The sequence below is a fragment of the Fusarium graminearum genome, chromosome 2 (genome assembly GCF_000240135.3).
Source record: "Fusarium graminearum PH-1 chromosome 2, whole genome shotgun sequence".
In the NCBI taxonomy this organism is placed as follows: Eukaryota; Fungi; Ascomycota; class Sordariomycetes; order Hypocreales; family Nectriaceae; genus Fusarium; species Fusarium graminearum.
This window is the reverse complement of record NC_026475.1, coordinates 5128654-5142736: the sequence shown is the minus strand read 5'-3', so window position 1 is coordinate 5142736 and position 14083 is coordinate 5128654. Positions and strand designations below refer to the sequence as shown.

Below are 14083 nucleotides of genomic sequence, written 5' to 3'. Positions count from 1 at the left end.
AGGAAACGTAATTGCACCAATAGTAGTTCCTGTGACGCAAAAATCTGTTATTTAAGTAATTAATTTAAGAAATACATGAAGTAGTTGGTGTCTTTTGTTGTTGTGTCTCACCTGCGGTAAGTTACTTAGTTTTCAACATATCCTTGCACAAATCGTTTCTACTACAAGTCTACTAAACTACGCCCATATAGGCCCTGTTTATCCTTTGACCAAACACATACGACCATAGCTATCAGATAGCTCGGGATCCCGTCCGCTCTCCGTTCGATAAACTGATAAGTGCTGAATTAGTAGTTGGGTCGGTGACGACCAGCGAATCCTCGGTGTTGTATGTCTTTTTTTTTGTCTTTTTGTAGTTTTACTATTAGACTCTTGACATAGAGTATACTGCAGTTCCCTATTCAAAACACTAAGTGATTTTGTAGTCTTCTGAATAGTATGTTTCTTCAACAACACCCCAAAGTTGAGCCAGCATAACTATACCTTTGCGTGGCCAGAGACCATCCTGACCGAGTTCAAAGGAAGTAATAAGTATAAAAGGAACTTTATAGATTGTGACCTGGTATGGAAATCTTATTTGAATACCGAACCCCATGTGCCTTGGCTGGACCACTGGGAATTATGTCAGATGAGGGTTTCAGAGAATCCGAGGAGGTCATGGCACTAACGCTATCAGTGCTATTTTATTTGATTCTGTTCTCTCATCTCAAACAGTTTGTCAAAGCCTCCGACATTTGGCGAAGACTTCATTCATTTTCATGTTTGATATTAGCAGAAGCCTACGAAGAAGTGATCAGAGAGTTTCCAAACCAATGGGAACTGAAAGTCGCCATATAAGAAAAAGACATGATAATGTAGAGTGTTAAAATACTCATGGTACTACAATAGTCCAAGATTTTAGTAATACAAAAGTTGGAGGCAATAACTCATTTCTACTGATATATTTATTGACAACTATTCATTGTTAAAGTGGAAATACCCACATCCTGCACAACTTCAAGACAATATCAACAGACACTAAGAATTGCTATGTTTTCAGCTGGGAGTTTTTGGCGTTTTCAACAACCTGAGAAGTCTTCAAAGAGGTTAGTTCAGCGCCATGTGGCTGGCTGCAGATGGCCTGGCCAACTCAACGGAATGCCTGTTTGATCAGTCCTAAGCACGCGCTATTGGCTATAGACCGACTCGAGTGTGCGAATTCTGAAGTTCGAGGTTAGATAGTCTCACATAACGTCGCTCTATCAGCTTCTAGTTGGCGCCCGCCGATTAGTCTTCACATTCCATTAGATGCCCGAAGGCCGAATTGGCATAAAAGCTGTTTGGTTCCCGCCAACCTCAATATATCGAGCTTCTCCATATATACAACAACATTTTGTCTGTAAAGCGCCAGCCATTTCAAATTCAAGTTCAAAATCTTCCAGTCTGATATTCCATACATCATGGCTCGACTTCCGCGCACCGAGAGGCTCCCCCTTGCTGCTCGTAAAGATAGTGAGTTCCCCTGCGTTCATTTGATGGTTGGTACAACTGGAAAGGCAATTTTACCTTCTCCCCTGCGTTCATATCTCTGGACATATTGACTAACTCAAAGGTGACCAGTCCGAGATTCTTGGGAGCTCAGGAAGGGCGATTATGAGGGAAGTCTCTCTAGAATACTTGACCAGCCTTGGACCATTGTTGTTGACCCATGGGCCATTCATCCTTACTCCCAAGGTTCATGGTGCGAATCTTCCATTGGATGCGTTATTGCTAGGTTCGTTTACATGATTTCCCCCTCATTGTAGAGAATCGAGGGTGTAAGATATATTCAGAGGAGCTTGTCTGAGACATTCGTCCGACCTTTACTTACCTTTGCCTCTACCTCAGTTATGTTGAAGGCGCTTTTGATCGATTGCGCGATTTTTTTGATCAGAATGGAAACGAAGCCAGGGATGAGATCAACGAGATATGCTCCGCTCACGTTTTAACTATCGACTATGATGATACAAACACCGTATCCTACTGTGGTGTCAAAGTCTCACCCGAGAGACAACTTGTTATTCTCTTCAGCGGAAACAACCTGGGCACTAATGCAAGTGATGCTGCTAATAGCAACAATCTCACCAAAGCGCTGAACGACGCCCCTTCGCCAAGACCCATGAACTTCACTGCCAGAAACTCGATCAGAAACGGCTACAACCCTCGTATCGAACAGATCCAACAAAAACTCAAAGAGATGCTTCAACAGGATGTCTCCCTTGTTCCCAATTTCGAAACAAATTTCGAGAAGCTAACAGGCAATACTAATGCCAGTAGCGGCTGGGAGTGGACTTTCGGAAACGCCCACCTCGCATATTTCGAAGGTTTGGCCCTGCAGCTCCAATATGGCAAGTTTGGTGAGGACGATATGCTTCGAGAGGGTCTTCTTGAGACGGTGGATAAGCACGCCGTTCACATTCGCGTTGTGGATCAGATAAAGGGGTCGTATAACGAGGCCGTTGTTGAGGATGGTATTCTTTACCTTCAGGTATCAAGTCCAACCAATTCTGTAAAAAACAAGGTTGAGCTAACATATAACAGACTACCCCGAAGACTTTTGGTGTTAACACTTCCAACGTGGCTAGCAATGTCATTAGCATCTTGTAAGATTATTTGTTGGATGTCGTGTTTGAGAGATAGCAGTGTCAATGTTGTGTTTTTTTTCTTTATCAAGCTCTAGACTTCATATATCAATGCCATCAACTTGCCATTGCTAATAGGTAAAGTCAGGTGCAGGTGAACTGAGACATACACATTTCCCATACTATAGGCAGGTTGATGAGTGGCACAGCAAGGATTTCTACGTCAACATAACCCAAATATGCATACACAGAACTATACGAACGAAATGGTAAAAAAGTAATAAAAGATAAATATATCAAAATAGCAAAAGGTAAGGACCGAACGTGGATCGAACACGTGACCTAGGGATCTGCAATCCCTCGCTCTACCGCTGAGCTATCGATCCTCGACTTGTTTGTGAATGTAGTGATGTTGTTTGTGCATATATCTCTTAGATGAGACGTGGCGTTGAAGCACAAAAAGGACACGACACTACCAAAATTCTTGCCTGTCGGCAAAAGAGAGGACCGAGCGTGGTTCGAACACGCGGCCTAGGGATCTGCAATCCCTCGCTCTACCACTGAGCTATCGATCCAGTCTATTTTGTTGGAAGAACTCGTGTCATTTGGTTATAAGTAGACGCAAATGTCTGCAATTCTCAAGAACTGTCGCTCGTCCATGTCTAGGGTAACAGATTGAGTGAATGGATGGAACGGCAAGAGGCGAAAGTATCATGTGTCGCAGATAAACAAGGTTGGATACGAAATGCGTAAAGAGAAACGACTTGCGAGTTTAAAGTTTTGAGTTGCCAACCGTTATCTCAGGTGGAAAAAGTCTGACATGAACTGACGTCCGTTCACAAAGGCTTACCGGGGTTTCCGCCATAATCATGTCATTGTATCGACTCGTGATGAAATAGCACGTTTGCGTAATTGGTGGCAATCAGTCTCTTCTAACAACGAGTCGCACATATACTATTTTCCATATACGAAAAAGTATATACTATGTCACCGCTACCGGAACTAATTAGACAAGAACATTTTATTTCTATCCAACTGGTAGCTGAGGCAAGCTAGTCAAAATATTACCATTTGCTGGCCCTGGCTTGGTAGGAGGTACAAACGGTCACACCCAAACCGCTTTGACGCTCTCGCCAACCATTTTCAGCCAAGGGTGAATGCTCGGACATCAAATCCAATCACAAGTCAGCGAAAGGCTATTTGCATCAATCGAGCGCTGTACTCCGTATAGCAGATAAACTCGGATCGTGTTGACCTCGCTTAAAAGACAACGATACGAAAGGTCAACGGTCGACCCGACAAGCGACACAGATCGACAAAACTTTGAGGCAGCCCAAATCCCTCACTCTTCACAACAAGAAGCATGACGATAGAGCGCAAAGACCACTCACTGCATCGTCTTATGACTATCATTGGAGTGACGATCTTCACTTGTGAAATGAGATTCAATTGTCCCAAGTTGTTGGATGGTGAGTTCAATGATAAATGACCCTAGTCCGTTTAATTGAAGGCTAGGGGGACCCTGCAAAATAACGCGTCAATGACGTTGAACAGTGACATTGGAAGTCAAACCCCCCTCTGGCTATAGTAGTGAGTGGTATGGTAGTATCGTCCCGAACGAGTGGTGTTGACACTTTGCGCCAGTGTAAGTAAAGATTGAAGATTTTATAACCGAGGGCGTCAGGCATGAATGGTAAATATGTGACAAAATTGCATGCCATACTACCCGGTGTGATAGCAGAGACAGGAAACTGATCGGCAAGACTGGGCCTAGAGACTCTTGAATTGATGATAAGCATGCTACTTATGGCTAGTTATCGCTTTAACATTGCTGTCAAGTAACCTTAGTGTTGCAGTAACTGACAATATTTCGACATAGTGGGCAGTAAACCACCCTTGGACTTCGCGTCGATGTGGCTGAGCTAACCCATACGAACGTTGGAAAGACCCTTCCGATCTTATCTTCTTATGACGATGCGTATCGAGGGATTGTGACAAAAGGTTCTTCCCCTCGAGCCCTGACCGGATGAATTTCCCCCTTGGCTTGCCGAGGTCACAATTGACAAGGGAGACTGGAGTGCCGACAGAGGAGTAACATTGCCTGATGGGTCATATGGGTTACTCATTTGGGCGTCCTCAAACAAGAGGGTCGTGCTCTTGGCGGAATAGCCCTGACGATCAGTATACAAAGAGGCTAGACAAAGGCTGATAGCTGACGCTGATCATTGTCAGTGCCGAATCCGTGCCGAAACAATAACATGTGCGGCGGTGCTTTGGATGGAAGCATGCATAAAGACTCTTTGTTCCAGTTTGGATGGCATGAGAGTTTTCCAGCTTGGCGTTTTGTCGGAAGTTTGCAAAGCCACATTCCTTCCAATATCGGGCCTCACGGGAGAGGAGAAGTTGAATTCTTTGTACTAAGACAAGTAGACGAAAAAGTCTAGTCAGACTTGGTGTGATGCAGGCTGTGCTGTTGCTGCTTACTTTCTGTACCCTGCCCCTGGTTGCTTTGACTTTTGACAGACGGCATTTCCACTTTTCGATCCGCCAAAAGATGGGTAATTTCTGGGGGCAAATTTTACTGTAGAGGGATTTGACAAGGGTTCATACGGGGTCTTTTTGATGATGGTGAACATCAAAGAATGCATTATTGCTCGTCTGTCAAAGGGAAAATCGCAGAAAATACTGTCCAAAATGTATAAGAAACCCTCTTGGGCACCAACATGAACAAGTCGAGAATTCTAGAATATATTAGACCCTCATTCTGACTCGAGCCACAACATATACTTTGTATGTGGTGCGCTTGGCGTCACCCATCTAGAGACTCTGATTTGCTCGAGTGTCAGTGCGTGTGGTGGGTTGGAACGAAACCCGAAACAGACGGTCTGAAACGTAGTCTCTACTCTAACTTTTTTTCTTCTTTCTTTTTACTTTTTTGTTATCACATCACATCGCGATCACGGGAGGCTTGGGAGAAAGGAATACGAGGAGGGGGCAAAGGCAAACATGCTGCTGGCAGAGTACAAGACCATGCTGTGCTCTGTGCGATACAGAGTCATGGTTGGTTTCATGAGCAAACACACAACGACAATCCTGGTCAAGAAGCAATAATAGACTGTAATCTGAAGCAATCTGATGAGAGACTCACGGTTGGTGTGACGTCAGGCCAAGACTAAGAATGAAGAGAGAAGAAAAACCCATCATCCTCTACGAGACTAGCCCCTGATGATCTCTCGAAGGGTATCCCCACCCAATCCATCGCCAAAGTCTACTCTCTCGAATTGTGATGCGCCATGTCGAGGTTTCAACCCCCAAAAGGACCTCGCGTAGAAGCTAGTGATGTGCATTGCATGTCCCTTTCTGTACAATAATGGGAGCTCCGTCCAATAGTACTTGTAGCCTGCATCCCTGATCATCCGTTCCCTTCCCGTTCTTCCTTCTCAGCTTCTCTCGGCCTCTCCATCTCTCCAGCTCCAGTATTTCCCCATATTCCCATTCCTAGTATTCCCATAATTATTTCTCCTTCATCCTTAAAGAATTTGTGCATCCCCTTTTTTATTTGTTATTCATTTTCCCTTTTCTTCCTGTTTAGAAGAGCAAACAAGTTTACACCACTCGTTTCAGCTGTAAAACCAACATCCTTGCAGAGGAAAGCTGTGCTCCCTCGCCTTTGCTTGCTTGCACTCGAGAACAATCGATCAATACCTCTTTAACTCTCTTTTATTTATTTGTTCATCAAATCTCTCGCACATCTGTCTGTCTCTTTACCTGGCATTCCTTTCATTCTATTGCTTTCTCTTGGCATCACTTCATCGAGACCATCACTCGACGTTATCATCTACGACACTTTCATTTCCCTTGTCCTCAAGTCGTAACACTCTGGACACGAAACGCCGATCAAATTCCTTCCGTTTACAGAAACAATCGTTTAATCATCGCCGACATCGCATTATCAACTCATCTATTTTATTTAATACACCCCATCTATTCGTCACCTTTCAGTCTCAACCATCTTGGTCTGAAACGGTCTGCTCAAAAATTGTTTCACTGAAACGCAACGCATAAACATCAGAAACATCCAAACTTGACCTTAACAAGTCAAGACCCCAATCCTTCAGCTTGTTGGTTTTGTCAGTTTGGTTGTCAGCATCCTAGCGTGTTTCAACCGGGTTCCCGTTTTATTGATTCAACGATCCATATCAATGCTTCAAGTCTGAGCCAAGCCACAATCAACCCGTCATATAATTGAGCTTGAGCACTTTCGATAACTTGATCAAAAACCTTCATTTGGAAACAATACTTCTTATTGTTGTTATCACATACACCACACATCATTCACAATGATTGGACAATCCACTCGACGATGGCTTCAGCTGTCTTTCCTTCTTATGGCTAGTACTGCTTCAGCAGGATCCCTCAAGTTAACTGACTTTGAGTCCATCGGCGACAAGTCATTCCCATCAACCTGTGTTGCAGCATACGATACGCCGCTCTCAGACTGTACCCCCGACGACTTTACTGGTGGCAAGGCATGCAGTGCTGCTTGTAAGGACTCAGTGCAACAAATTCAGGGCCTCATCATGGCCTCTTGTGGTGACGTCTCAGCCGATTCGGAATCTCTTCTTAGCCGTGGCCAGAAGGGAAACCTCGTCGCTGTTCTCTGCCGAAACGCCGACGAGTCTCAATCCCAATCTGAAGCTCAATCACAAGCCAAGTCTGAATCCAAGTCAGAGCCCCAGTCTGTCTCTGAGTCCGAAACCCAAGCTCCAGCCACAACGACGACAGGATCTGCATCTGCTACCAAGGTTCACAAGAACATCCTCATCGAGACGAGTGTTTCTACCACTACGACTTCAAAGGAAAACCTGAACGGGGCCCCCTTGTCCGATGTGGACGAAAACCTCGCCACCAAGAGCACTGTTCTTGCCATCGACACTGAGCAGCCCACAGGCTCTCTGCCTCTTCCCAAAGCTCCCACCCAGGTGTTCACCTCAGTGACAAGATCGAGCGCTCCCAGCCAGACAGCCGAGGCAGCCATCGAGGAGCCAACTCCTACGCCCACGACCGCGGGCGGAGCTGTCCACGCTCCTAGCTTCAACTTTATGTGTGCATCTTTCGCCATGTCCGCACTCATGTACATGGTCGTTAACTAAGAGTCAATTTGGAACTGATGCAACACAACGATGCCCAGGGTGTATGAGTACTGTAATTTATTTGAGCGTGGAAAAGGTAGATTGCTGGGCGAGCATGGCAAGATAGAAAGCACCGGTAGTGCGAAGACCTCACAGTTAGCATCATAATTAAAGCCGAATATGAACAATACTCGTCGAATATAAACCTTGGTTATAATTCTTGAATCGACTCTGCATGTGTATGACTGACTGGGTTGAATGAATGAGATTGGTCAGTGCGACCAGTCATATTGTCTGGTATTGCAATGCCGGGAAGGGCTGAGCCTGTGTTAGAGTTAATGACTGCCATCAAGGTACTAATATAAGACGGTCACTTTCTTCTTTATACTAGGTAGCCGTCTATCTTTCGTCAGTAAGGAGTTATAGAGTAAGATAAAACCTGATATTTAAATCAAATGTATTTGACCAATTGACAGGATTTTCCAGACCATCAACTTGCCAACTCATAAGCGATTCCCAATACTCTCTTCATCGCCCTACACGTTCAAGACTGCACCTGCAAAGTAGGCATGAGCCAAAAGTCGCAACACCAAAGAATGAAGCTATCATCAGATCGTGTTTTAGCCATTTGCACCACCTGGTGTGTTTTTACGTCTTGGCGGCTCGATGCCAGAGCTCTTGGCCCTTGGCAAGCATGGGGTGCATCTCTGGGCATCTTGGCTGCACCAAAAATCCAGGATCTAACAGATCTCCAAGAGATTTCCAAGACATCGAATATGCAACCTCAATTGATGTTTTTCGTATGGGGGAAGCCGCATCTTAACAACACCTATGCGAAATACTGTCGGTGAAGCGTGATACCTTCATCGCGTCGCACAGACAAATCGCAGATCGCTCTTTTAGATGAAGCGGTGAGCTGATATGTCCTAACGTTGGTAGTCCCTCAGATATGGAGCGCAAAGAATAGCTCCTCCAGAGTTATGTACAAAAAGAGATCGGAGTATGGCTGTGATGAGAATAGTGTGCTGCTAGATTATCTTCACTGACGTCAGTCCAACCAAGAAAAGTGGTTGGATTGAGTCATATTTAAGCTTGTGGGTAGCAGTAGATCGAACGTGGACAGAATGTGTACCATACAGTAACTGTCATGGGGAGGGATCTGATGAAGAACTGACAGGGCTCACAACTTAAAACTATGTATCTCAGGTAGGTAAACACAGTAGAAACTTGGACAAATAAATGGATGCTCTGGCCAAACCACTGGTAGTGCCCGCATTTCGCATGACAAACAACAAGTTAAGCATAATATTGATCTCTGCAGGACAGGTCTAGACCGGTACCATTTAAGGTTGTTTAGGTTTATGGCCGTTGGGGCGGTAGAGGAAAAAACCCCGAGCTTTGATTTGACTAACCTCTTGTACGAGCCCTGTACGAAAGGGGAAAAAGATGCATAAGTCAAGTGTCATGGGGGTGCAGACTCATGTGCCAATATGTACTGTCGTTGATCTCATCGCGGATCAGTCCCAAGAGACAGAGAAAATTAGGATAAATGACTCGAGGAGGAAAGAATACTGTAGAACCGAGGTTAGCGCTGTGAACTCGTCATGGAGAGAAAATACGACGATGCCAAGGAATAGTGGCATTGGCTACAGAATCGAGTATGGAGCATAGTCGCCCGCAAAATTCTTGCTTACAGTTTGCTCTTGTTCGCAGAGAGACGCCGATCCACTGGTTCGCTACTAGGAGGGGCGCATGCAGAAGATTCTATATCTTGGTAGAAATCAGCAGCAATATCTCTGTCTCTTGACGTGTTGTGATTGATATCGTGGATTAGGTGTCGTTGGGCTTTTGTTATTATCTCTGTTGATATAAGACATGCACAAGGATTTTGAGGCGTCAAGTGGAACCTAATGTTATTGGCACTTGGAAACAAAGTCTGGGCGTTGAACAAGGGAGAAGCATGTAATATGTGATTTGCTGACTTGCTGAGATTAGATCTGGACTGTTGTCATGAGGCCAGTTGTTGAGGCCTGATATCTCTTTCCTATCGATTTATTCCCAGTATATACGAAGCTAATCAATGAGTATCTATCCTTGTTGTTTGCAATTCCCATCTCTAAACAGATAACCTCAACTCTGCCGGTTTGTCCGGCTTGGGTGTTGTTGGTGGTCTGGATAAAAGCAGCGATGCCCCCACAGAGGCTCTTGGCGGTCGAACCAAGACGGGGGTCCTTGCTGCATGTTCCCTGTCTCTCAACCTTGTGGTTGTGGTGAGATGAACCTGAGTGGTGACGATCCCTTCGACTCGATTTTTGACTTGACCCAGAGGAAAAGAAGGGCCTTTTTCTGGCGACGCAATCTCCAGCCGACGAGGTTAAAAACAACCTTAATAACAAATCCTTCGATCTTCGTCTTTCGTTCTTTCTTGTCAGCTATCGTCCTCATGACAGACAGATATATCTATCTACTAAGGTACTATCTGCCAAGATATCTGTGGCGCTGCGTGGCGTACCATCCCGGTTTTATAGGTGCTGTTGCCCTGTGACGACACTGTTCAAGGCCTGTGCCATTTTTACTTTTACTGTCCACCCTCGATCGTTTTGACGGGGATTAGTCTACTAAGTTCAACGGCTCGCTCTTTCTTTCCTTGTCTTGTCTTGTTGAGATTTTCTTTTTTCCTTCTTTCTTCTCCTTCCAACATCCATTGGATTAGACCAGACCAGACCGTCCCCTATATTCCTACGGTCTTTTCTTGTCGCATTGTTGCCCGACCAATTCTATCTAGTCGATGCTGCACTTCTCACCCCAGACGAGTGCCGACTACAATTGACCGCGGCGCCGCCGCCGATTTTCGCCCTTCGCGATAACGTTTGTTGTCGTCACCTCCGACGTCGCGACACCCATCGAATCCGAGATACGATAGCGACAAACAAATCGACCAATTTCTCGTATACTTAGGTATACAATTATCTCAACATGGCTTGGAGTCACCTCGACATCACAAAGCCGCACTTGGTGTATATTATCCTCGGCGGCTTTACTTCCCTTTTCATGCTCTGCTCCTCCGTTATTAAGGAGCGCATGTACATTGGTGAAGCTACAGTCGCTACTCTTTGCGGAGTTATCTTCGGTCCTCATGCCGCCAACCTGATCGACCCTCAATCATGGGGCTCAACTGATATCGTCACCGTCGAGTTCTCTCGAATTGTTCTTGTTGTACAATGTTTCGCCGTTGGTGTCGAATTGCCAAAGTTCTACATGGAGCGCCATTGGAAGTCCGTCGTCTTTCTCCTCATACCAGTAATGACATTCGGCTGGCTCATTACCAGTCTATTCATTTTCTGGATGATCCCACCTCTGGATTGGCTTGACAGTCTTGTCGTAGCTGCCTGCGTTACCGCTACCGATCCCGTTCTGGCGTCATCCGTTGTCGGTAAGGGAAAGTTTGCTAAGCGAGTACCCAAGCATCTTCGAGATTTACTGTCCGCCGAGTCAGGCTGTAACGATGGAATGGCCTTTCCCTTCATCTACTTGTCTCTCTACCTGATCCAATTCAAGCGCGATGCTCAAGATGTGAGCTTCCACTTCGTTGTATACGTTCTCTTGTACGAGTGTATCTTTGGCGCTATCTATGGCTTCGTCATTGGCTACATTGCTCGTCACGGTATTAGATACGCTGAGAAGCGTGATCTTATCGATCGCGAGAGTTTCCTGGTCTTTTATTTCGTCGTTGCGCTCTGGTGCGCCGGCTCGGGTAGTATTCTGGGCATGGACGATTTGTTGGTCGGTTTCGCTGCCGGAGTAGGCTTCTCAAACGATGGTTGGTTCGGCGAAAAGACCGAGGAATCGCACGTTTCCAACGTTATCGATCTTTTGCTTAACTTGACTTATTTCGTCTACTTTGGAACTATCATTCCATGGGAGCAATTTAACAATGGCGTTTTTGGTTTGGTCGCTTGGCGCCTGGTGGTTATTGCCATTTTTGTGCTTCTGTTCCGCCGAATTCCCATTATGCTGGCTTTGAAACCTTTTATACCAGACGTCAAAACATGGCGTGAAGCCTTGTTCGCTGGTCATTTCGGTCCAATTGGTGTAGGCGCCATCTTCGTTGCTATCCTGGCCCGAGCTGAACTTGAGCATGAAGAGCCAGTACCTCTCGCACAGCTGCCGCCCGAGAACACTGAACACTATGACCTCATTTATCTTGTGTGGCCTATAGTCAGCTTTCTCGTTGTTACGTCTATTCTCGTTCATGGGTCCTCCATTGCTGTTTTTACTCTTGGAAAACGTATCAACACCCTGAGTCTGACAATGTCTTACACAGCTGCCCCTGAAGACGGCCCATCGTGGATGAACCGTTTGCCTCGAATCTCATCCCAATCTAGGTCTCAGGCGAGATCTATTTCAGAAGCATCCATTGATGAAGAGAAAGGACCACAATTCCCCCCAGATGCTGCGATACCAAACAGCGGTCCTTACAGCCACTTGTTACGCAGACAGCGAGATCAAAATGGAAGCCGGTCGCCCTCCGTTGTCTCACGGAAACGTAAGAACAAGAACTGGGATGAAGACCGTGGCCCCGGCGGTCCAATTGCTCAATCTGCAATCTTCCCCCAACGTCAATCATCCACTCCCATGTCTCCTAACGAACAACACGATCAAGAGGAATTTCCCTCGCAAGACAACACCGAATCCACTCTGGCCGCCGATGACAGCTCCAAGGAAAGGAACTCTGATAGGATTGAACAGGCAGGAGAGAGCCCTGTTGGCAGCAGTGGTCAAAAGACTCCTCCCCAGCCTGTCAGCATTTATGAGGAGGGCCATGAAATGATATTCGAGAACCAGGACGGAGATGTGCTTGACGTTGAGCCCGCACCCGACTCTCATCGAGAAGACGAGAACCACGTTCCCATCACGGCCGTCAAACCAGGACACGACAAGCTATGGACTGTTGCTGGTTTCAAGAAGAGAGTGGGCGAGGTCTACAACACCGAGATGGAAAAGCGTAAAGACAAGGGCCAGGATCGACGACACGAACCTGCCAGAGCTTACCAATTTGGTAACACGGTATGTTAAAAAAACGAGTGCATAGAGGCAACGCAATGCTAACTTACCGCAGATTATTGTTGAAGACGCAGATGGTGAAGTTGTTAAGACCTACGAACTGCCTGCAGCTAAGGGCGGAGACTCCGAAGCTGGTCCCAGCACGCCTGGTGAAAAGCCCGCTGGTAAACATGGTTGGGCTAACTTCGGAGGTGTATTCGGAGGCAACCACGGAAATGAGCAAAACAACCGGAAGAAGTCGGTTGCAGAGACTCAAGCTGCTGATGACAAGGCTATTCGCTTCACGATTGGTGGTGTTGGCCAGCGCATGACTAAGGAAGACTTCATTCGCGAAGTGCAGAAGCTGGATTCACGAACAAGGAAGGAGGTTGTTGAGCAGTCAGACGCATCACAGGCTGTCAAGAAGGTCGCCAAGCAAGACCTTCCTCCTGAGACGGCTGTGAAGGCTGCCAAGGCTGCTGAACACCATGCTCCCGAGAATCGAAAGGGGCGTTCTGGCTCATCTGCATCTGCCGCAGCTCCATCGAGCCCAGCCAAACCGTCCGAACAGCAAGCAGAGACTGCCATTGAGCGCAAGCGCCGTTTAGCAGCGCTCTCGAGCCAAGAGGAGGAACCCAAGGAAGAGACTACCGAAACACCAGCTGAGAGGCGACGAAGAGAGGCCGCGCTTGGCGTTGGCAACCAAGCTGACGATAGCGACGACGAAGGGACAGAAAGGGTGCCGCCTAACAGACGAGGTATCACATTTGCCGATTCGACAAGGCCTGGCCGAGGGAGACGTGCGCAATGATGCATGATTGCATACATGGTGAAGCGGGTTTGTTTTCAATCGCATATATGATGGTAATATTCCAGTATGACTCTATTGATTATACGGGACAAGATAATGGGTATGATGCATTACATAGTGTATACACACAAAATGAAGTCGCGGTTCGAATCATAGATCTAGTTTTCCTGTACATATTTTATCCAACCTGGGCTTGCTCTCAAGATTATAACGAAAATTTAAACACAAATATGAGAAAGGACGTATGCTTCTATGTCTCCTTATGAAAAACTTGTCAAAGCTCGATACCATGCTACCAGATCGTGTCTTGCGCTATTTTGGTGTCAACTTTACATGAATACCTGCATGCTGAGTGGGAATTGAAGGATAAGACATGTGACAGATCACGTGTACGGCTGCAATCCCCATTCTCCAAGGGTATCAGATTCGATTTTGGTTTACTATGTTGAAATACCACGTCCATTCCCACTTGTTGCTAGACATACTTTTCATTTTAC

General features: G+C 46.1%; 3 protein-coding genes and 3 non-coding genes across 6 annotated transcripts; 4 read left to right on the top strand and 2 right to left on the bottom strand.

Annotated features, from left to right (window-relative positions):
• The first annotated feature begins 219 nt into the window (after positions 1 to 219).
• FGSG_20014 lies at positions 220 to 335 on the top strand. The gene has a single exon (XR_893009.1). It is a non-coding gene; the product is annotated as a 5S ribosomal RNA (ribosomal RNA).
• Positions 336 to 1439: 1104 nt separating this feature from the next.
• On the top strand, positions 1440 to 2873 carry FGSG_04093 (uncharacterized protein; the record flags this gene model as incomplete). Its single annotated transcript, XM_011323245.1, has 5 exons — positions 1440 to 1491; positions 1600 to 1753; positions 1867 to 2506; positions 2560 to 2621; positions 2789 to 2873. 5 exons carry the CDS (start codon positions 1440 to 1442, stop codon positions 2871 to 2873), a joined length of 993 nt encoding a protein of 330 aa, XP_011321547.1.
• Positions 2874 to 2914: 41 nt separating this feature from the next.
• On the bottom strand, positions 2915 to 2986 carry FGSG_20566. Its single transcript has one exon. It is a non-coding gene; the product is annotated as a tRNA-Cys (tRNA).
• A 117-nt stretch (positions 2987 to 3103) lies between these two features.
• On the bottom strand, positions 3104 to 3175 carry FGSG_20565. The gene has a single exon. It is a non-coding gene; the product is annotated as a tRNA-Cys (tRNA).
• A 3021-nt stretch (positions 3176 to 6196) lies between these two features.
• Positions 6197 to 7753, top strand: FGSG_04094 (uncharacterized protein; the record flags this gene model as incomplete). Its single annotated transcript, XM_011323244.1, has 1 exon — positions 6197 to 7753. The coding sequence occupies exon 1, from the start codon at positions 6941 to 6943 to the stop codon at positions 7751 to 7753; it is 813 nt and encodes a 270-aa protein (XP_011321546.1). The 5' UTR covers positions 6197 to 6940.
• A 2955-nt stretch (positions 7754 to 10708) lies between these two features.
• On the top strand, positions 10709 to 13586 carry FGSG_04095 (Na(+)/H(+) antiporter 1; the record flags this gene model as incomplete). Its single annotated transcript, XM_011323243.1, has 2 exons — positions 10709 to 12799; positions 12852 to 13586. The coding sequence occupies 2 exons, from the start codon at positions 10709 to 10711 to the stop codon at positions 13584 to 13586; spliced, it is 2826 nt and encodes a 941-aa protein (XP_011321545.1).
• Between the last annotated feature and the right edge of the window lie 497 nt (positions 13587 to 14083).